Source organism: Myodes glareolus, chromosome 11, assembly GCF_982192425.1.
Source record: "Myodes glareolus chromosome 11, mMyoGla1.1, whole genome shotgun sequence".
NCBI classification, from domain to species: Eukaryota; Metazoa; Chordata; class Mammalia; order Rodentia; family Cricetidae; genus Myodes; species Myodes glareolus.
The window spans coordinates 38425720-38448630 of record NC_142036.1 but is presented as its reverse complement, the minus strand read 5'-3'; the positions used below and the strand labels follow the sequence as shown (position 1 = coordinate 38448630).

The window sequence follows — 22911 nt, the reverse complement described above, 5'->3', positions numbered from 1 at the left end:
TTTGCTTGATTGGTATTCAACAGGCCGTATGGGGTGAGATTTTTACCCCCTCTGAGAGAATTTGCATTTCATTTCTTTCCATAGATACTCCACCCCACCCGATTTTTGTCAGAGAAGGTGAATGAGAAGGATGCTTGGTTTTGTCATCCCTCCCTGTCTTGTCCAACCCCAATAGACAGCACACTGGGTCACCTAGGTCTCAGTGTCCACGACAGAGAACCACTGGCCGCCCCAGGATCCAGCCAATTCTTTGTTCATATCCACCTGTTGTTCTGGTGTCCAAGCAGACACACCTAGATTCAAGCTTTTGTTCCATTGGCTCTTAACCCTTGGGCAGTTCCTTCCACTACCTTGTCTGTAGAGTGAATCTCCAAGGATACGCACCTGGGAATCTAGTAGTGCCAGTTACGGGAGCTATTGCTTTAAGCACCTTGGGGAAGCGCCCTGACTTCTCTGCTGCTTGCCCTTTGCTCTTGGCCTTACATTGCTAGTCCCTTTGCTAAGATGAGCTGAGTTCGAGGTTTCTCATCTGTGCCTGGGTGAGAGTTTCCTTATCTGCTGAGGAACCTTGGCCTTGGTCAGGTACGCCTTCATTTAATTGATATTGATCTGAGTAATTTCTAGCCATGACACTCTAGGTGGGGTAGTTAAAGCTCACTCTTGCATTGAACGTTACCACTCTTTGTAGCAGGGCAGAGACTGGGAGCCTCCCCAGGTCGGCTGTTCCTGGGAGTTGACTCATCTTGTTGTTTCTCTCCAAGAGTATTTTTTGGGTCTTTTCTGTTTTGGAGAATGAATGAAAAAAAAAATTAGTGCTCATTTGCCCAATAATCTCTGTGGGAAATGGGAGGTAGCCAGGGTCACTTTTTGGGAAAAAGTGAATTTGCTCCCTCCATGACTTCCCTCAGTGGTGTTTTCGAGGGGGGAATGTGAGTGGGGCTGTAATTTCAGGCCGGTATTCTCAGGATGTGGCCTGGGAAGGGGCAGCCAGTAGGCGTTAGTTGGAAAGGCCATTTACAGTCAGTGCTTGATTTCTTATTTATGCTTGATTTCTTATTTAGTTCTGTCCTTGTGATGGACATTTTTGTTTGGCCATCAGCTCCCCCTTGTTCAGCTTCCTGGTATATGGTGTCATGACGAACTGGGGGGTCTCCTCTGGCCCAGGGACAAAGAATTCATTCTTCCCATTGATTTGACAATTAAACAGCCACGTCAGTCAGTGTTTCAGGCTTGAATGTATCATTGCTAGTGAGGGATATTGCTTGATCTTTGACATGCTATTATTGACTTCCAGAGCTGCAAACACTGCCTTCCATAGGCTTGGTAGCAGGTCAGAAATGATAGTTTCTGTCTGCAGCAGCTCTATTTACTTTAAGCCAGTAGTAAGGACTTACTTAATGTCTTGAGGTCCAAGTCTCACTACCAAACAAATTTGTCGTTAAAAAAAAAAAAAAGGAAAGATGGGGCTGGAGAGCTGGCTTATAGATATGAGCTCAGATGTGTTGCTTATTCAGGGGTCTTGAGTTTTGTTCCTAGAACCCACATCAGATGTCTCACAAATGTGTAATACCAGCTCTAGGGGATCTTGTGTTCCCCTTCTGATCTCCACGGGCACCTGCACACATACACACACACACAGACACACACACACACACACACACAGAGACCCCCCCCCACAGACACACATGGACACATATACACACAGACAGACACAGAAACACAAATATGCAGAGACACACAGAAACACAGACATACACAGACACACATACATACACAGACACATACATATAGACATATACAGACACATGCACACACACAGGTTAAAATAAATCTTAAAAAGAACAAAGGGACTGGCTGAACATTTGCAGTGGAAAGTCCTGTTTATATCATTTCTTTGCCAATTTACTGAGTGCGCCACCTGGGGCTGAACACTCTGTGTCTTTGTGTCCTCGTTTATACCCGAGAGGATGATGCTTGCCTCATCTTACTGCTCTGTGTGAAATATTAACACGATGAGTGTACCATGTGGTGGGATGAAAAGTGTGCACCACCTGGCCCCATGTGTGTAGAGAACTCTGTAAAGGTTGATTATTGCTAATAATATTATCTAGTGCTTATGTTTTAGGCTCTTGGTAGCCTCAGACCTCCTGTAAGGTGTGTGGCCTTCTGAGAGGTAACATAGGTGAAAGTCAAGGCAAGAAAACAGAACGGGGCAGGTGATTCATTAGCAGACACCTTAATAATGAAAGGTGTTTTTCATTGACAGACATACTTCATGTATGACAGGCCTTTTAAAATACCCCGAGGGAAACAGCTCATTTATATGTCGAAGACTCTCTGACACCTTATGGAAAGCTCCAACTCCAATTTATTTAGACACAGTTTGGCTCTTATATCATCTATTTTATGTATTTCAATTCCTACCGCTTTTATTACTGAGGACATTTGTTTGAAAATGGGATTGCCTCCCTGTTCCTTTGATACTCAGAGGTGGTCTCAAGGGTAGGCAAGACTGCAGTCCTTCATGGGCTGCTGTCGAGGATGGTACAACAGGAGGGTGGGGTTCAGAGGAGCAAAGGTTGGGAGGCGGTCTGGGGGAAATGGGGAGAGAATGACTATTGAGTTGGAAGTTTGGGATATTCATCTAGAGACTTGTGTTACTGGCTCTACTCATGCCTCATGGGGCCTATAGGTGCTCCATTCATTGATTAATTCAGTTAGTAAATGTTTTTGGCACACTTACAGTCTGGCTTATTACATCCTGGGGACTACATTTGACCAGGCCCATTGCTTTATGCGGCCTTTTTGGTTGCCTTGCACTAGAATGCGGAGTTGGGGAGTTGCCTTAGAGATGGGGTAGCCCCCAAAGGTAGAAGTAGTTACTGTGTGGCCCTTTGTGGAAGAGCTTGCCTCTGTTCTAGGCAGAGAGCACACATAGTTTCCTTACTTTCCTTGGAGTGCAGTTTGTGGTATGTTGGAAAACTAGCAAGCTGGAATAGAGTGAGTGGAGGTCAGGGTGGAAGGGCCAGAGATCCTCGAGAAATCTGGAGGCAGATCTCTTAAGACCTTGGCTCTTGTGAGTCAGTTGAGAGTGTTTGGATAGCTGCATGCACAGAGTGAATAGTTGAACTTTAGTTTCTATATAGGAATCATTGGGGGGACGCTGAGGGTGGTGGGGAGTTTGAGGTCATCCTTGTCTAAATAGTGAGATCCAGTTTAGCCAGGACTACATAGACTCTATTTCAAACCAGTCAACCAACCAACCAACCAACCAACCAACCAACCAACCAACCAACCAAACAAACAAACAATAAACCTACTGAGGGAAGAGAATTGCTGTATTTAATAGCTGACTTACTATGTTTACTTCTATTTTGATCTTGAGGTCTTGGAGCAGTGATTCTCAGAGACCTGCGGGTCATAACCCTTTTATAGGGGCCACCTAAGACCATCAGAAAATGCAGATATTTATATTACAATTCACAACAGTAGCAAAATTAAAGTTATGAAGTAGCTACGAAAATAATTTTATCATTGGGGGTCACCACATGAGCAACTGTATTAAAGGGTCACAACTGTAGGAAGGTTGAGAGCCACTGTTTCAGAAGAATGGCTATGTCTTAGGGCTTCTATTGTGAGCAGACACCATGACCATGGCAACTCTTAGAAAGGAAAACATTTCATTGGGCCTGGCTTACAGCTCAAAGGTTTAGTTCATTGTCGTCATGGTGGGAAACTTGGTGGCATAAAGACAGACATGGTGCTGGAGAGGTAGCTGAGAGTTCTACATCCAGATTTGCAAGCAACAGTAAGAGAGAGAGAGAGAGAGAGAGAGAGAGAGAGAGAGACAGAGAGAGACAGAGAGAGACAGAGAGAGATTAGGCCTGACTCAAGTATTTGAAATCCAAAACCCAACCCTAGTGGCAGACTTCTCCAACAGGGCCACACCTCCTAAATCTCTCTCAAGTAGTACTATTCCCTAATGACCACACATTCAAATATGTGCGCCTATGGGGTCATTCATATTCAAACCACCACAGACTGTATCATAATTCTTTTTCTCATTATGCTGTCTTATATAGACAAAAGGAGAAGGAATTCATTTTGCTCATAGTTTCACATCAGGGTCATTTGTCCTCCCATGCTCTTGGGCAGAGCATCGTGGCCGTAGGATCGTGTGGTTGAGGATGCTTTCTTCTTGGTGGACAGGATGCGGAGGGCGAGGAAATGACCAAGGACCAGTCTAGTCTTCAAAGCCTTGCTTTTCCCAACTAGACCCCCATCTCCTGACTTTCCTAGAACTCCACAAAATATTGCCAGCACGGTGTTTGACACATTGCCTGTAGGTTTTTTTTCTTATTAAAATCATAACCATGGTCATACATCTTACTTTTGACCCGATAGGTGTCCAGGAGAGTTGGTGGTGGATGTTAACAATTAAGCTCTTCTATCCTAACAGTCTAGCCTCCATCTGCTTCTTCCACCAGCAGCATTTATCAACCAACAAATGAATAATAGAGTGGAGTGGATGCCTGTAATATTGTATGGCCTCAGCATCCACCTGGAGTGCAGGTAGGGAAGAGTGTTTGCTGACCTGAGCTTTTGAGGAAAATCACCGCCAACTTGCTCACAGCCTTACCGCAGAGTTGGTGGTTCAGCAGGCCATAGGGTAGGATCCAGCACCCTGTGTTTTGAAGTGGCACAAAGGCTAGTTTCAGTTCAGGTGTCCCTCAGACCATCCTTGACAAATTCTGGGCTAGGAAAACAAGGCTGCTGTGCTGTTTTAAATGACAGGACCTCCCCACCCCCGTGTAGGCTCATCAATCGGAATGCTTGGTTCCCAGTTGGTAGATTGTTTAGGAAGAATTGGGAGGTATGGTTGTGCTGGAGAAAGTGTGTCACTGCGGGTGAGCTTTGAGATTTCGAAAGCCCACACCATGCCCAGTCTCTCACTCTCTTCCTCCTGTCTGTGGATCAGGCTGTGAGCTCTCAGCTACTGCTCCAGCACCATGCCTGCCTGCCTGCCTGCCACCAGGCTCCCTGCCATGATGATCATGAACTAACCCTCTGAAACTGTAAGCAAGCCCTCGATCAAATGCTTCATCTATAAGTTGCTTTTGGTCCTGGTGTCTCATCAACAGTAACTACAGCAGCAGCAAAAGGAAATGTAATGGAACTCAGTGAAAAGTATCATTGGGTCCAGGAGACGTCAAGAAAGGAGAGAAAGTAGGCTGGAGAGATGGCTTGGCAATTAAGAGTGCTTGATGCTCTTTCAGAGGACTGGATGTGGTTCCCAGCATCTGTGTCTAGGGACTCATAGCTGCCTGCAACTCGGGCTCCAGAGACTCTGACATCCTCTTCTGTCTCCTTTGGGTATGCGATCACATACACATTCATACATATACACATAAATACAATAAATCTTGGAAAAAAGAAAGGCGAGAAGCAGAACAGGTAGGAAAAGTAGGAAGGGTTGAAAGAAGGTGGTGAATTTCAATACAGATGCACAAGCTAGTTGAGTGTATGCCTTTCTAGGCATAACCAACTATATGCTCTTTAAAGAAATGGTATAAAATGGTTGAAAGTAAAAGAATGGAAAAAGATGTGCTTTGTGTGTATTTAAAGGAAAGCCCATGTCTGTGTTATGAGGCATGAGTCAAAATAGACTACAGAGGAATGGAAGACAAGGCTGTTTGTAACAGTAGCTTCTACGCAGAGAGAAACCAAGTGACAGAACGGGGCCAGAGCAGACACTTACGAGGTGATGACCTGCATCTTGCTACTGTGTCTCTGAAGTCCTTGCACTGACAGGAGGCTTGGTGATGCTCCTTTCTGTCTGGGGCCTGACCTTTGGCACCTGCAGCTGGGTCAAGGGCTGAGTTGGTTGTAGAGTACTCGGGGGTTGTTGAGGAGGTAGCCCTTTGGGTGTAGTGTCACCAAACAATGTCTGTGTAGCCACCTGGTGGTAGGAGGAGATATGAGTAAAAGTGGATAGGGTCTTTCTTCCCAGTGGTCCAAGTTGGTTCCCAAAAGACGCCTAGGACTGTGTATGGATAGAGTAGCATCAGTCTTCCCCTAGGAGCACAGTATAAACTGTAGGCATTTTGGCTATCGGCTGGAAATGGAGGAACTACTGGCTGCTTCTACCTCGCTACCATTTTGACTGGGGTCTGTCTACTTCCGATCTGTGCATCAAGGCGAATGGTGTCTGTGTATTGTTGTAACACTAGTGCCAAGTGCCACGAGTGAACATGCCTCTCCTGCTTTTCCTATCTAAAAAGCACCCACTCCTGGATCCTTTAGCCTCTTGACCCTCTGATTCCTGCCACTTCCTGGTAGCTCTGATAGTGTGCTCTGTATCTTTTCTTGCTTCTCCTCTGCCCCACCCTAGAGCGTAAGCTCCGCACAGACAAGAACTGTAGGTTTTTCGCCTTCTCCACTGTAGCTAGACCAGCACCCGGTGCTGTCGAAGGAAGGATGCTGGGAATTGATTCATACCAGGTGCTATGCTAAGTACTTTATGTGATTATTTCACTTCATCTTAATTTTGTGGTAGGCACTTTCTTGTTTTATAAATGGAGAAACTGAGGTCCCATGGGGTTAAGAAAATGACATAAGGTCATAACGATCTGTGAGTGGCAGAGATGGGATTTGTATTCTGGACCGACATTCTATGAAACCCTTAATTGCTAACCTTTCTCGACCTTCCTTTCTTGCCCAGGGTCTGGGGACATGGCCAGAAAGGCTCTCAAGCTTGCTTCGTGGACCAGTGTGGCTCTTGCTGCCTCTGGTGTCTACCTCTACAGTAACAACTACTTGGACCCCAATGACTTTGGCGCTGTTAGGGTGGGCAGAGCTGTTGCTACGGTAGGTTTTTCTCCTTTGGGGGTAGCAGAGGAGTCACAGCATTACCTGTAGGTGTTCCGTGGGTGTGGCTGGTGGATGTGCTGGCGTCTGTGGAAACACAGGCATGTCAGCTCTGTCTCCAGAGCTGCAGGGTCACGTGTGCATCATCACAGGCCTTTGGTCCTGTAACAACCACTGCCACTCTATGGTTGAATGCAACAGGGTCATGCCAGGTCCCTGCACTGCAGCCTCTGAGGCTCGTGTCTAATGGTGGTGATGACTCAGAGGGGCAATATCCTGGCACAGTGCCGAGGACAGAAGACTTTGACAGTCCGGTTCTGCCTGCCATCTTTAAGGTTCCTGGCTGTTCTGAGGTGAACTCTTTAGGAGGCCTTCCTTACCACAGGTTCCCACCACCATGGTGTTCCAGCAAGAGCATGGGACCAAGCTAACATGGACTGGACACTGAAATCACGAATCTTTAGCCAGGCCTGTTAGTACACACCTTTAATCTTAGCACTCAGGTGGCAGAGGCAGGCAAATTTCTGTGAGTTCGAGGCCAGCTTGGTCTATAAAGTGAGTTCCAGGACAGTCAGAGCTATACAGAGAAATCCTGTTTTGAATACACACATACACACACACACACACACACACACACACAAACACACGCATACATGCATGCATGCACACATGCACATATCCACACACAATCCTTCTTTAGAAAGAAAAACTTCTGTCAGCAAACTTGATTTCACTCCAGTGAACTAATATGAAGAGTTGGTACTTACATGTTGATTTTTCTGGGGCTGGGAGAACTCCATCCAAAAACAAACAGGGACTCTGATTTAAATATTTGACTTAAGATGTTTTCTCTGGTGGTTTAATAGCAATATCCTCTTGGTGTTATGTCTTTTTAGATTTTTTTTTAGATTTATTTATTTTATGTCTATGAATGTTTTGCCTGTATGTGTGTATATATGTATGTGTGTAAGTATGTATGCATGTACACTTGTGCAGGCCTTTGGAGGTCAGAAAAGGATGTCAGATCCTCTGGAACTAAAGCTACAGATGGTTGTGAGCCACCAGGTGCTGGGAACCAAACCAGGATCTCTGCAAGAGCAGGAAGTCAGCTTAGCCACTCACCATCTCTCCAGCACCCATCATGGCTTCTTACCTCTGCTTCCGGCTCTTCTCCCAGACACTGCAGTACGGTCTTTGCAGACTAGATTGCCAGCCACACGCATCATGCTCTCTCTCCTTAGCTGCTGCTGGTGAGCATAGATAACAGCTGCTGTTGCTCCCCCCCATGTGGCTATGAATCATGATGTCGTTTGTTTAGTTTATTTCCCAAGAACTCAGTGTTGTCAAATGTTTTCCGAGGGAGGCCATTGGCTTGGTGCCTGTCCTCAAGGGGAAACTGAGTTAAAGAATCAAATAGACAATCGGGTTTTGGGGTAACAGGCTATGGGATATGAAACCATTTCTAGCTGATTACCTAGTGCATTTTGGGGCCCACTGTTTTATGTTTTGAGGGGTAAAAAAGATAGTTCTATCTAGACCCAGCTTTGAAGGAGCCTGTGGTCATGGAGCATATACATGAACACATTCAAAAACAGTCTAAAGCCAGGCACACATCAGATGTAGGAGTGAGCACTGGAACTTGGGAGTCAGGATGAGTCCTGAAGAAGCAGGATTTGAGTGGACTCTTAGGATTTGAATAGCCAGAAGGAAGGCAGGGAAATGTCAATGGGCTCTTTCATAAACTAGCCTCTAAGCTGTATAGTCTTCTCTCTCTCGTAAAGGGAACTTGAGATCAGACATCTCTGGAGGAGTGCCATTTATGCTTACCCCTGAAGGCCAGGAAGGAGCATCCAGACTAAGATCTGGGGGCTGAGCATCCAAGGGGTGGGGCCAGCTCCTCTTATAGTCCCAGTAACTTCTGTGTGGGTCTTCTAGCTCTGGCAGAGGTGTGATGTTTGCCGTCCTCAGTGCTAAGCTTTCTCCCCCCTTGCTTCACAGACAGCCGTCATCAGTTACGACTATCTCACCTCCCTGAGGAGCGTCCCATACGGCTCAGAGGAGTATTTGCAGCGTCGATCCCAGGTAAGGGACTTGGGGGGGGGGGCGTCAGAACTGGGCCAGGATGAGCACAGCCAGTTGACTTCCTATAGAAAGCTGGGCTGAGGACAGAGTGGGTGCTGAGGTAGTGGCCACTGGCTCTGGGGTTTGGGACAGAGGGAATGGAAGACCACCTGCTCCTTCCTGTGCATGTGCCTTAGTACTTAGTACTTAGACTGCCATCCCTATCAAACTGGGTCTTCCACACTGTGGTGGTTTGAAAGAAAGGGAGTGGCACCATTGGAAGTGTGGCCTTGTTGGAGTAGGTGTAGTCTTATTAGAGGAAGTGTGTCATTGTGGAGGTGGGCTTTGAGGTATCATATATGCTCAAGCCACATCCAGTGTCTCAGACCACTTCCTGTTGCCTGTGAGTTGAGATGTAAGAACTCTCAGCTATCTCTCCAGTACCATGTCTGCCTGCACACCGCCTGGCTCTATGCCATGATGATAATGGACTAAACCTCTGAAACTGTAATTCTCCATCTCAGTTAAATGTTTTCCTTTATAAGAGTTGCAGTGGTCATGGTGTCTCTTCACAGCAATAGAAACCCTAGCTAAGGCACATACTAAGGTCGTTATCTATAAAGTGCTGTTGGGGAGGCCACTGTGTGTTTCTGGTGACAGCAGGGATGTAGGCTGCCTATGGAGGGATAATAACTTCTAAGCTGTGTTACTAGGCAGAAAGAGGTTTTTTTTTTGTTCTCTGAAGGTCATTGGGGCCTTTGTAGGAGTAGAGCTGTGTTACACACCTCCTCAGTCAGAATGCAGTAACTGATGCAGTTGTATTAGCAATACCAGGGAGATGAGGGATCAAACATCAAGTCAGAGAGGTTGACAATAGACCAGTGCGTCTTTGGTTCCTGCAGCTGGACTGTTCTTAGAAAACGCTTAGTTATACTGCTGGGCTCAGTGTGGACACCTCTCCTCTCTGCTTCTTTCCTTCCAGGCGTCCTTTGTAGATGGGATAGTTAATGAAAACTTGAATTTAAGCTTTTCATTATGCACATTTTAACTGTTCACAAAAGTAACAGAGAACAGGGCAGAGAATAATCACCCCACCCCTCCCGTGGGACTGTCCCGCCTGAGGAATGTGCGATTTGTCATTTCTCTTTTTTGTTTACTCGCTCGGAAGTGTTTAAATGAAACCTCAGGTGCCATATTGTTTCATGTATAAATTCTTCAATATGTGGTTGAAAAACCACAACCATAATACTGTGGTCACAGGTAATGAGATGAGCAATTCCACAGTAACTTCTGGTTTGTGTCCAGACTGCCTTTCTCCTAGAAATGTCCTTTTAAAGTATATATATATATATATACATACATACATACATATATATGTATATATATATTTATGACTATGTGTGAGCTGTGCATGTTTATACACTGGATGTTGTATTCTACCACTTTCTGCATGATTTCCTTACGTTGAACCTGGAATGGGGCTGGTGGTCAGCAAGTCCCAGTGATCCTTCTGTCTCCAGCGTGCTCACAGTGCTGGTGTTATAGGTGTATGACACCACATCTTCCTGCTTACCCAGAATCTGGGAATTAAACCAGGTTCTCATGCTGGCACTTTTACCCACTGAGCCATCCCAGCCCTGAGATGGATATTTATAGTTAGTTTGTTCCAACCTGGATCCAAACATGTATGTATGTATGTATGTATGTGTGTATATATGTGTGTGTGTGTGTGTGTGTGTATTGCATTTTGTTGACATTTCTTGAGTCTTTTAGAATTTATCATTTCTTCTCCCTTTCTTTATTTTATTTTTTTATTTAGTTATTCACTTGTTGGAGAGCCAGATCATTTATCCTGTAGAATTTCCACACCCAGGATTTGGCTGATTGCACTCTTAAAGTGCTATTTAATGGGAAATGCATTCAAATGACTCGCAATTCAAAGTATACAATATTTGAAATAGACAAAATGACCCTTGTTCCTCAGGTATCCAATTCCCCTGCCTGGAGGCAATCATCATTTCTTGTGTATCTTTCCAGAGCTATCGTCCTGTAATTTAGTCACTCTGTTGTTAGTCTGCCATATATGATGGTTAGTTACATGTCTTCTCACGAGCTGTTGCTTGTCTTACACTGGAGATTGGGGCTCTCAATTTGTATATCTAATCATCAGCAATAATGCCTAGGGGTCTGGAGAGATAGCTCAGTGATTAAGAGCACTGGCTGCTTTTCCAGAGGACCCAGGCTCAATTCCCAGCCCCCATATAGCAGCTCACAACTGTCTGCAACTCCAAGATCTGACACCCTCACACAGACATACATGTAGGCAAACCACCAATGCATGTAAAATTAAATTAAGTAAATTATTAAAAATAGTGTGTAGGATGGAGTGTGTTTAATGTCTGTTTCAGTGTCAGGCTATGCTCTTGCCTTTGGAGAGGCCACAGAAAGAGACTAAGGTTTTCATTTAGAAGTCCTGTGTTTGTGTCTTTGCTTTGGGAATGTCCTCTAGCCTCGTGGAGCGGCTGTTTTCCTCGTCTGTAAACTAAAGATGGTTATTGTACTTCGAGGATAATGTAGTCATCATTGGAGTCAGTGAAATATAAGGCAGATTCGCTGGTAAGTCAGAGGTCTCCTCGAAGCAGGGCTTCATGAGGAGAGACCTGGTGTCTGATGTGAATTCCAAGGTCTGGGACACAGTTGGTTCTGAATAAAGGCTTGAACAAATGAATGAATGTCATAAGAGCTCACTGTAATATCTCAAGGCTATTGTCTTTGAGCTATGGTTACCCTCTGCTTTCCCCCGTGTCCTTTCTCCATCTATTCTGTGCTGTGGTCTTTGGAATCCTCCAGAGTGACATTCTTCAGAGATTTCTAGTCCAGGACTAGGGTAAGGTTTGTCTTGGGGAAGCCGAAGAGCAGGCGGGCTGTGAAGAGACTTGTTCTCCAGTAAGCCAGTCATCTGCAAGGCAGTGATACCGCTGCTCCCCCAGAAGCTGACGGCTCTGGGGATCTGGTGAGGAGAGTACAGCCAGGCCTTTGATGAGAGGGCAGCACGTGGTGGCTGGATGTACCAGATAATGGAGTGTCGGCTGGTGCCTGGGAGTTGTTCCTGGGAAGGGGATTCAGCAGAAACAGAAAAGCACGGATAGATGCTGCAGGAGTGTTCTCGTCATCGTGACTGATAAAGAAGTGAGCAAGGAAAAGCATCATTATCTCACTTGTCAAGCTGGTGTCTCCAGGCTCCAGAGTGTGTTAGAGCCAAGGGACTAGGACAGCAGTCAGTGACTTGAAGCACTTTCAAGGTTGGCACCGGCGGGCTGGCTTTGTGTGCCGATTACATCACGAAGGGGAAGGAGAGAAAGCACATGACGCTTTGTAGGCAGCTGAAGGGGTGAGGATGGGCTCTGGAGAACTGGATTCCTAGTGCCTGGGTGCTGATAGCTGAGGTTTGCCTGAAGGGACACGTTCACCATCCAGAAGGAAGTCGTTCCTAGTGTAGACGTTCCGTCAAGTGGCTGGAGGTGACAGGACAGGATGGAGCTGATTCTGAATGAAGGATTGGGTTATAGTGGGTATCCTCTTCATAGGGAACAACTTCTGAACTTTCCTTTGGAGATCTACCATATTGTATTCCCCCCCCCCCCACAGAGAGAGAGAGAGACAGAGAGAGAGAGAGAGAGAGAGAGAGAGAGAGAGAGAGAGAGAGAGAGAGAGATATGAGTTTTAGGTCTCTACTAGCAGTTGATGGAGTCAATTCTGCTGGTCCAAGATATTGATTTAGGGATGGTCCCTAGAGTCAGTTCTGACCAGTGAACATTAGGTCCAAGATATTTCTTTTGGAATTTCAACTTTCTCTTTCTGCTGTGCTAACAGAGAGCGTAGGCTGTTGACTAATTTCTGCTGGCAGCCATCTTGCCACTGTGAAGCTGGTATTGAAGAATTGGGTGATTTGAGTTCCTGTATCTAGTCAGTCCTGAAGCCAGTCTTTCACTGGATTCCTCAGTTAGTTATGTCTTCCAGTAAATTCTTTTTTGTTGTTTAAGGTGATTAGCACCGAATGTTAATTGAAACCAATGAGTCTTGATAATACTGGGAACTCTCGGAGAAGAATGTCTGGGTTTGAAGCATGATTGACATTTTGATAGGTCACAGAAAGATTAATAATTCGAGGAAAATGATGCCAAGGAGTGGTTTGTATGGTGTAGGACTGAAATGGAGCCGCTGTGGACCAGGAGCCATCTCATCTGATCTTAGTCCTTGGCAAGCACCTCTGTTCCCTTCTATAAGAATGTGGACAGAGAAGAAAACTTGGTATATGTAAGCATGTGAATTATTTTTCTTTGTAGGTGAGATTTCAAAACACAGGGTTACAGGATTACTCCCTGGCCTGCTCCTTACTTTTCGTGATTTCTTCACCCTGCCTTCATTACACACTGGGATTCTACATGAGAAAGGAAGGCCCCTTCTTTCTTCCAGCTCCAAAGATTTCAATTTGGCTCTTTCCTGTTTCTTCTATGTCACATTTGTCTTTGACAGGACGAAGCCAACCTTTTACTCCCTTAGTAAATTGCCTTTTTAATTTTTTTTTATTTTTATATTTTATTTATTTTTATTTTTATGTGCTTTGGTATTTTGTCTGCATGTATGTCCCATGTAAGGGTATCAAATCCCTGGAACTGGAATTATAGACAGTTGTGAACTTCCATGTGGGTACTGGGAATTGAACCTGGGTCCTCTGGAAGAGGAGCTGCTGAGCCATCTCTCCTGCCACAGTATATTGCCTTTTTTTGTATAATTCTAGATGTCCTAAGACAGGTGAGATCAGGTGCATTCAGGGTGGTATGGCCGTAGACAGATGTCCTAGGGTAGGTAAGACACCTAAGGCCTACGAGAGCAGAGTGGCCTCGGGTGGGTACAGTTGTGTCTTAAGGCAGTATTGAAGCTGAGAGTGGAAAAGTAAAATGGGATATACATTCTCAGGGACCAAGCGGTTTTGGCTAAGGCTCATTGGTAAGATTGGAGGGGCATCCATAGGAAGCAGAGGATAGTTCAGTATGTTTTGGTTACATTGTGTTTTAGTGGGCAAATACCTGACAGAAATGTCTTCCAGAAGGGAAGATTAATTTTGACTCAGAGGTTCAGAGACATCTCATTCCATTGTGGTGGGCATACAAGGCCCACCAGGTGTGAGCACGAAGCAGCTGTTCACAGCTAGCCAGGCAGGAAGCAGAGTACTCCTGTCAGAACTGGGAGCAGTGTAACCTTCAAAGGCCTGTTCGTGGCTGTCTTCTGTCAGCCAAGCCCTGTCTCCTAAAATAGCCTACAAAATAGCAACACAAGGTGGAAATCCAGTGTTTAAAACATCAACCTCTGGGGGAGGGCATAGCAGACTCAAACACGGAGACTAGGACATACTGGAAAGCAGAATTAGAGCCAAGTCTCAGAGGGACTTGATGCCAGGTTTTTTTTTAATCATCGAGTAGAAAGTCATAGAGCATTCTCAAGTACAGTTTTATTAAGTCTTCAGTGAAATTAGAATGCTTAAAGTCATTAGTTACTGAATATTTTCTTCAGCTTTTATTCTGTCGATGGACATACACAGCACAGAAAGAGACAGTCTCTCTCTCTCTCTCTCACACACACACACACACACACACAGATAAAAACAGAGAGACAGAGATAGACAGATATAATGACAGACACACATGTTGACAGCTCTTAGATCTGTTGCCATTCTCCATTTTCCAGTTTTCTTCTTAACAACAAATACAGGAGAATTCCAAGGGCTGGTTGATTCTTCAATATGGTGAGCATGCAGTTGGTCCTGTACCAGCTGTTCTAAAGCCTGCTGTTTGGCTTCCATTAAAGGCCATTGTTTAACCCGTATGGGTTTCTCAGTTAATCATTTTAAAAGCAAGGCCGTTAGTATCTCTAAAGGCTTGCTAGTTACTCTGTGTTCTTGTACAGCCTGAATGGCTGGTAACCTTTGTTTATAATATCTTATATCCTTCCAAGAAACATGAGTTTTTGGGATTGCAGGAATGTTAACCTTGGTATTCCATTGCTGTAATAAGTCATAGTGTCATAAGTTCACTACAATATTAGCTACATATGGCCTCAGCCTTCCTTTCTGTCCTTCTGGCCCTATGTATTCAACTCACCTTGTGCTTTGTTTTACTTGAGATAGGGTTCCAATGCCTAGGAATTGAATATCTGCTTCTTGAAGAGGCCAATCTGGATACCAAGGTTCTGGAGTAATAATAGTCATGTCCACACCTGTGTCTAGTAATCCCTCAATTACAATGTCATTTATACTCACTCTTAGCTTCGGTCTTTGATCATTTATAGAAGTCTGCCAAATATATACATTTCCTATTTTCCTACTGGAGTTTTTAACTCATCTTATTCCATTCTCAGGTCTATTCCATCATCCAGAACCGGGTTTGTGTTGTGTGTGTGTGTGTGTTTTTTTTTTCAGTAGACACTGGATTGTTTAATTTTCCTGGTGAGACATGTTCTCCACAGTGACTGGGAATGACTGGGCCTTGACTGATGTTTCTGTTCCACGAGGTCCCACGTCTGTTAGTCCCAAATAAACACACAGAGGCCTACATTAATTATAAACTGATTGGCCTATTAGCTTAGGCTTCTTATTAACTCTTATAACTTATATTAGCCCATAATTCTTGTCTGTGTTATCCACATGGCTTGGCACCTTTGATCAGCAAGGCATTCTCATCTTGCTTGCTCAGTGTCTATCTTCCTCTGTGTTGACTGCAGACTGACTCTTGACTCTTCCTAGAATTCTCCTGTTCTTGTCGCCCAGCCTCTACTTCCTGCCTGGTCGCACCGCCTATACTTCCTGCCTGGCTACTGGCCAATTGGCATTTTATTAAACAAGTACAAGAAACAAATCTTTACAGGGTGAAACCGTTGTCCTGCAGTGTGCACATGTGCGTGCGTGCGCTCGTGCACACACACATAGCACAGAAAGAGACATAGAGACAGAGACAGAAAGGCAGACAGATAGGTATACACACACGAGACAAAGACAGACAGACACATATGCAGGGACAGAAGCAGAGAGACAGACACCACACACAGAGGAACAGAGGCAGACACACACACATGAGCACGTGCATGTTCACGCACGCGCGCGCGCGCGCACACACACACACACACACACACACATACACACGACAGAGACACAGAGAGAAGGCAGAGAAGAATGCCATAATACAGGAAGGGACCTTGATCTCAACTGCCCTGTACCTACGAAGCCTTTCAGCTGACCTCACATTGTGTTACTTGAAGACCACTGGGCCCTGTGTAAGGTGCTTGAGTTCAACAAGGTTATTTTCTTTGTTACTATGGTATTTGGGCTTGAGGAGGTAATGGATAATACGATCCCTTCTGGCTTGAGAAGCAGAGTCAGTGAGATGCAGGATGCTGTAAGTGTCAGCCATGTTACTGATAAATGCTAGATTGTAGTATGAGATTTGGGTTAGCTTGCCGAACATCACCCCTAACTGGATAGATTTCCTTATTCAGGCTTCTGGATGGACACATCAGTCATGGGGGTGCCTCTTAGGCCGGTGAGCAGATCTGGAAAGAGAAGAAGAGAGGAAGTACGAACGAGCTGGACTTGTTGTCCCCACCAGTGTAATCAATGACTCCTCCTGTCCCAAGCAAGAGAGGGTAGAGAGAGTTTAGCTTCATGTCCCACTGAGACACCCCACACCCTGTGAAACTGAGGAGTGGGGTTCCCAGCAGCAGGTAGTTGAGATGAAAGGTATATCTAAGTCTGCTATGAGAATCTTTTATGCCCATCACATTCTGAGAACTGTTGTAACTGACCTTGGTTGGATTGTGAGGGTGAGGTATTGAATTTGGTATTGCCAAGATCTGCATTTAGGAGGAAGGGCCTGATGCTATCAGTTAGAATCTTGAGGGAGTAGGGTATTTGGATATAAAGAGGACTTCCCTTTCAGACTAGAGTATAGTAATAGGCTAAGGGGCGGTGGTTATCAAACGGCTTTTATAGGTGACTATTTCCACTGGACTTGAGAAGCATCAGCTAGTTGTAGCTTCCAGAGTAAGGTTGGACTGAAAGGCCAAGGCAGTGATGGGACTCTTTTGGCTTCTTCACCATCCCAGGCTTGATAGTGACATTTAGACCACAGGAAAAAAAAAACCCAAAAAACAAAAAAACAAAAAAACCAGAAACCTTCTCACGTTCTTTCCACCTTACACTCTGTTGTTCGTTATCGGCCTCCAGTTCGAGGAAAGCACCACAGCAGGTAGAAAGCAGAAGTCAGGATATTCGCGTGGTGGCTCCCATCAGCTCCTGCTGCTGGAGTTGGCCCTCCGCCTCGGGGGTGGGCCTGGGGGGTCCATGGGAGGAGAAAGGAGGGCCACAGGCCTCAGAGCTTCTACCCCAGAAGTTTCTTCCCTACCTGCTCCGGCAGACAAGCAGTTAATTAAATGAACATTTGGCATTTGTAGTCCCCAGTGAGGGGTGAGCAGACCCTCTGAGGAGCAAGTAGATGTCAGCCTTTGCTTCTGGAAGGAGAACCAACTGTCCAGCTGTTGAACTGCTGCTTGTGTTGAGGATAATTCTCTCTCCAGCTTAGAGAGGGATGGCTGTTCAGGGAGCTTTCTAAGGGGGAACTGTGGCAACGCGTGGTTCTTCAGGAATATTCTTGGGAGATGTGAGCACCACCCTGCCCAAAACCACCCCACCATTCTTTCATTCATTCCCTCCTCCTCCTCCTCCTCCTCCTCCTCCTCCTCCTCCTCCTCCTCCTCCTCTCCTTCTCCTTCTCCGTCTCCGTCTCCGTCTCCTTCTCCTTCTCCTTCTCCTTCTCCTTCTCCTTCTCCTTCTCCTTCTCCTTCTCCTTCTCCTTCTCCTTCTCCTTCTTCTTCTTCTTCTTCTTCTTCTTCTTCTTCTTCTCTTCCTCCTCCTCCTCCTCCTCCTCCTTCCTCTTCCTTCTCCTTTTCCTCCTTCTCCTTTTCCTCCTCCTCTTCCTCCTCCTCCTTTTTCCTCTTCCTCTTCCTCCTCTTCCTCCACTTTCCTTCTCCTTTTTTTTTTTTTTGGGCTTTTTGAGACAGGGTTTTTCTGTTTAATAGTCCTGGCTGTTCTAGAACTAGCTCTATAGACCAGGCTGGCCCCAAACTCACAGATATCTGCTGCCTCTGCCTTCTGTGTGCTGGGATACACACCCAGCACACCTAGCCCAAACCGTTTTTCTCTAGCTGATTTGAACTGACCTGTTTTATGCTAGGTGCTGCTTGAGGCTCAGAAGCTATGCAGGGAAGGAGACCCAATCTCTGCCCTCCAGTCACTCCTACTGTGTGCCAGGGGAGGCCAAGCAGGCGTGGAAGACAGCTCTGTCTTTCTGGCTCTGCCCTGTTGGCTAGAATTACTGCGTTTGACCCCTGTCAGCAACTGGCTTCCAGCAGAGTAGTGTGGGTGGGTGCGTGCTGGAGCAAGCCTCATCTGGAGCGTGGGGACTGTGTCATTGTGCCACAATTTCTCTGCATGTGAGGTGCCCATTCACCCGGTGTGGGTCCTTTTCAGTGAATTTTCACACCCTGTGCCCCAAAGACCTCCTTTCTCTGCTTCCCGTGGTTATCATGAGTGAACTTTCTGCATCGAGAAGGAAAATTGAATCCCTGCTATCTCTGTGGCTGGCTTTCTCAGCGCCTGTGATAAATCCTGCAGAGTCCGAGCTGCGTGTATTGTGCCGAGGTGGGGCCACCTGAGGATTGGGTCTCTGGGGGTGAGGAGGGCAGTCTGTGATTGAGCTGGCATCTCCTCTGGACTGCTGTGTCCCCAAGTCTTCCTGAACACCACACATCAGTGCAGTTCTCTGCAGGGGCACTAAGCCTGAAGCCTTTGTGATCCTGGGATTGGCAGTCTGGGAGGCTCAGGGGACCCTGCATTCCCTCGGGGGGAAGTATGGTAGGACTGCAGCTTTTCCCTGGAGACTGGGCTCACCTGTGGTGGCCTTTCTCTGTAGGCCCAAGGACATGCCGGTACCTTCTTTACCTGGTCTAGGCTCATTAGTGGCCTAGGGACTTTAGCCATTAATAGCACCCTGTTTTATCATATCTGCATATAGACCTTGTATATTCAAATATGTGAAACATTTAACAACTGATATTGGTAAAATTACAGTTTAGAACTCATTTTCTTTAAATAAAAAAATAGACTTATTTATTTTATTTTATGTGTACCTATTTTGCCTGCATGTATGTATGTGTGGTCATGTGTGTGCCTGGTGCCCACTGAAGTCAGAAGAAGCCATCGGATCCCCTGGAACTGGATTTATGTGTGGTTGTGAACCACCATGTGGGTGCTGCGAGTTGAACCTGGGTACTCTTCGAGAGCAACAGTGTTCTTAACCAGTGAGCCTTTGTAGGTGGAAGTTTCCTGTCCTGGAGCCATGCAGTTCCAAATGCCCAGCAGCTGCTTCCCAAATTATCACACAGAGGATTAATATTACTTATAAATGCCTGACCAATAGCTCAGGCTTATTAGTAACTAGGTCTTACATTTTAAGTTAATCCATATTCCTTATTTATGCTCTGCCACGTGGTGGTACCTTTTTTCAGTATGGCATGCCCATCTTGCTCTCTCCAGGAATGGCCGAACTCTCCTGACTTTGCCTTTCTCCTTCCCATCATCCTTAGTTTGTCACTCTACCTATACTTCCTGCCTGGCTACTAGCCAATCAGTGTTTTCTTAAACCAATTTGAGTGACAAATCTTTACAGTGTACAAGAGGATTATTCGACAACAAGTCATCACTTTAAAATCATAAAGTAAATAAGTAAATTACTTTCACTTATTTGTTTGTGTTCATATGTGCACATGACCATGTGTGTATGTGCATGCATGCATATGTGCATGTGTGCGTGTATGCATATGTGTGTGTGTGTGTGTGTGTGTGTGTGTGTGTGTGTTGCAGGAGTCAGTTCTCTCCTTTCTCCATATGGGTCCTGGGGACTGAACCCTTCAATCTTGGCAGCAAGTGTCTTTACCTGATGAGCCGTCTTGCTGGCCCTCTCTCTTCTTTAATGTACATGCAAATAGCGTTCTGTCTATTGAACCCCCCTTTCACACTGTCACTGGTATAGGGTCACCTTTTGAGAAGCAAGCCTAAGCCATCTGTAAGAGATGCTGGACCAGACTCTGCCTGGCACCCACCCACCATGGCCATCTTCTCTCCCCTGCTGCATTTGGCCAGTCTCTCTCGCTCCTCTTTTACATAGATTGCACCTAATTCAAGGCCTTCAGCAAGGCAGGAATTGCAGAAACCAAGATTCTACCTGCTGTTGCCCATTTTAGATGCATCTCAGCCTGACAAAGACAGGCTCTCTGATGCTGAGAGCAGGTGTTCACATGTATCTGAACAGCAGTTATGAGACAGGTACGAAGCTAAGGACTCTGTCATCTGTCCTAGACCATCCAGCTGTGTAGTTCCTATTGTAAAGAAGCTTAAGAAGTCAATTCCTAGGTTTGAATACGAAGCCCTGGGTTCCCCAATGTCACCCTCATACATGTGTCATTAGACTTTGTTCGTGTTTGTTCCCGCTTGCACGGATCTCTCCTCTGCCCTTCCTCCAGGTTGTCCCTTCTTTCCCAGTCAGTCCCCTTTCAGATGAAGAAACTGCCACAGGCTCCTTAAGTGGCTTGTCTAGGGGTCCACAGCTAATCACTGGGTCACCACTAATTACCTCCCTGTGATTGTTGTACAAATGACTTAATGAGTGGCTTAACACAGCAACACATCCTCCTGTAGTTTCAGAGGCCTCAAGTTCGAAATCAAAGGACTAAGAGGATTGTGCTTTTACAGGGTCCTAGTGAAGAATCTTTGGCTTACTCTGGGAGCTCCCATGGCTGCATCTCTCCAATTTCGGCCTCCGTTGTCCCTTCCCTTTCCTGTAGGGACAGTTGTCATTGGTATAGACATGTCTCCCGCCTCTCCCAGGTACTCTGGGCTGATCACATCTGAAAATTCTTAGTAATGTTGGCAAAAGTTCTCTTTCCAAATAAGGTCACAATTTTAAGTTCCAGGGGCTTGGATGTGTCTGCATATCTCTCTCTCTCTCTCTCTCTCTCTCTCTCTCTCTCTCTCTCTCTCTCTGTGTTGGGGAGGTAGGCTGCTCTTCAGCACACCCCAGGAGCTCAGATGAGCTGCGAGGTGTAGTCCTTCCCAAACCTGTGCCCACTACTTCCTGATTGGGCGCGCCCAGCCCTCCTCAGGCCTGCAGCCACACAGGCATGGATTTGCTAGTTGTATCAGAGAGGATGGGCTGTTAAGTCTTGATAGTCTGCTGTCTGCCTACCCACCATCCCTTGAGCTCTTGGCCATTTCTTCTGAAGCCTTTTGGTCTCTTCACCTTGGATTTAAGAATTCTCCCACCTGACCGTTCAGCAGTTCAGGTCAGGGGCTGTGAGGACAGCTTCATACCTGAGCAGGCATGATGGATGTGGTGCTCTTGCCTCAGTGACCGGCCCTCTAACATAGGACTGTGGATGGCGTGACCCCACCAGTGAAGTGTGGAGGAAGGCACCGCAGCTGCGTAGGTGGTCGCCGCAACTGCGTAAGTGGTCTGGTTGCGCACTCAGAGCACTGCTCGATTGCTGCTGCTCTTCGTTCCTGCTCCTTCTCACTATTGTGGCCCCAAGCAGCTATTTTCTACCAAATTAAAATCCACTCAGCGCTCTTCCTGTCCCCGAATAAAAACTCCTCTCCCAGCTCCTGCCTGCGACAGCAAGACCTTATAATAGATTCTGCCTCGTCGAACCATGAGACATATGTCCAATTAGCAGAATAATTTTGCTTAAATATACAAATAAACTGTTGACTGACAACAGTGGCACATGTTGGTGGGTAATTTAAGACCAAGGAGTTTAGGAACTGGGGTATTGCCTCTTCCCTCATCTCAACCTAGGCCGTTCTTTAGGGAATGGATCTCCATCCTGACTGTCTGTATGATGGGGGCGGGGCATCTCCATGCTGTGCTTCATCATTGGGCAGAGTATTCAAGCATAAACATTCATAGAACCAATGGAGCATCTATGGCGTGCCTGCCACTCTGTGGGATGCTGGGTATACAGTGCTCTGTTCTTGAGGGGACAAGAGGTGAGCAACAGCTGGGGAGCTCACAAGAGCACTTTGCTCCAGGAGGACAAGGGCCTGGCCTCTCTTGCTTGCTGCTGTGTTGGTACACTTGGCACAGTAGGCTCAGTGTATATTCTTAGATGAGTTGTCGAGGGAACGAGCAAGATATTTTGAGCTCTTGTTGAGTGTCCTAAAGGAGAGAAAATGTAGTCACAGGATAAAGAACCACTGAGAGTGGAGCTAAGGAGAGCTCTCTGACCTGGGCTGTGTCTGAAGAGCTGTCCAGCAGCCAGCAAGAGGATAGGGGGAGGCTGTCAGAGCTGGCTTTGCTGCTCTTGGGGCTTTGTGCAAAAGTGGCCTTGACTGGGGCTAGGTGTGCCTCTTCCTTCCTTGTATCTATGTTACCTTGCCACACTGATGATGGGTTCTCTCAAGAGGTTCCAGCCCCCATGCTGGGACATGGCCAAGGTCTGCCCCTGAAAGTGGTGGACGATCCCTGTCATGTGACCTTTAGACATCACTGTGGTCATTCTAGCGATGGTCGGGGATAGATGCCATAATGCTCTTATGTGACTCTAATTTTCCTCATGCCTGTACCAGGCTCCCTGCAGGGCTGCCGGGCAATGGCAGAATACAAGCCACCCTTGAGGGGAGCTTCAGGGATTGCAGGGCAGAGGTAGGGAGGCTGGGGTTGGGAAGAGCCAGTATACCAGAGCATGGGAATAGCCTCCAAGAACCCATCCTAAAGCTGGAGACTCCCTGTGAGCTAGATTTCACTTAGAAACCTCAATTCAGAAATAAAGCATTTCAGGACAGCCTCTGTGTTAGTTTCCTGTGGTTACTGTAACAAG

The 22911-nt window shown here is 46.2% G+C and overlaps 1 protein-coding gene across 7 annotated transcripts in view; it reads left to right on the top strand.

Moving 5' to 3' along the window:
- Adck1 (aarF domain containing kinase 1) overlaps nucleotides 1-22911 on the top strand; it is a 92718-nt gene that overhangs the window by 1282 nt on the left and 68525 nt on the right. For 5 of the 7 annotated variants that reach the window (XM_087911591.1, XM_087911597.1, XM_087911590.1 and 2 more), the window contains exons 2-3: nucleotides 6722-6867; nucleotides 8866-8949. In XM_087911591.1, coding sequence (XP_087767717.1) covers nucleotides 6733-6867; nucleotides 8866-8949 — 219 coding nt within the window. In that variant the 5' untranslated portion in view covers nucleotides 6722-6732. Of the gene's footprint in view, nucleotides 1-425; nucleotides 583-5352; nucleotides 5374-6721; nucleotides 6868-8865; nucleotides 8950-22911 lie in introns of those variants that run through there. The other 2 variants (XM_087911592.1, XM_087911596.1) reach the window with 2 other exon arrangements.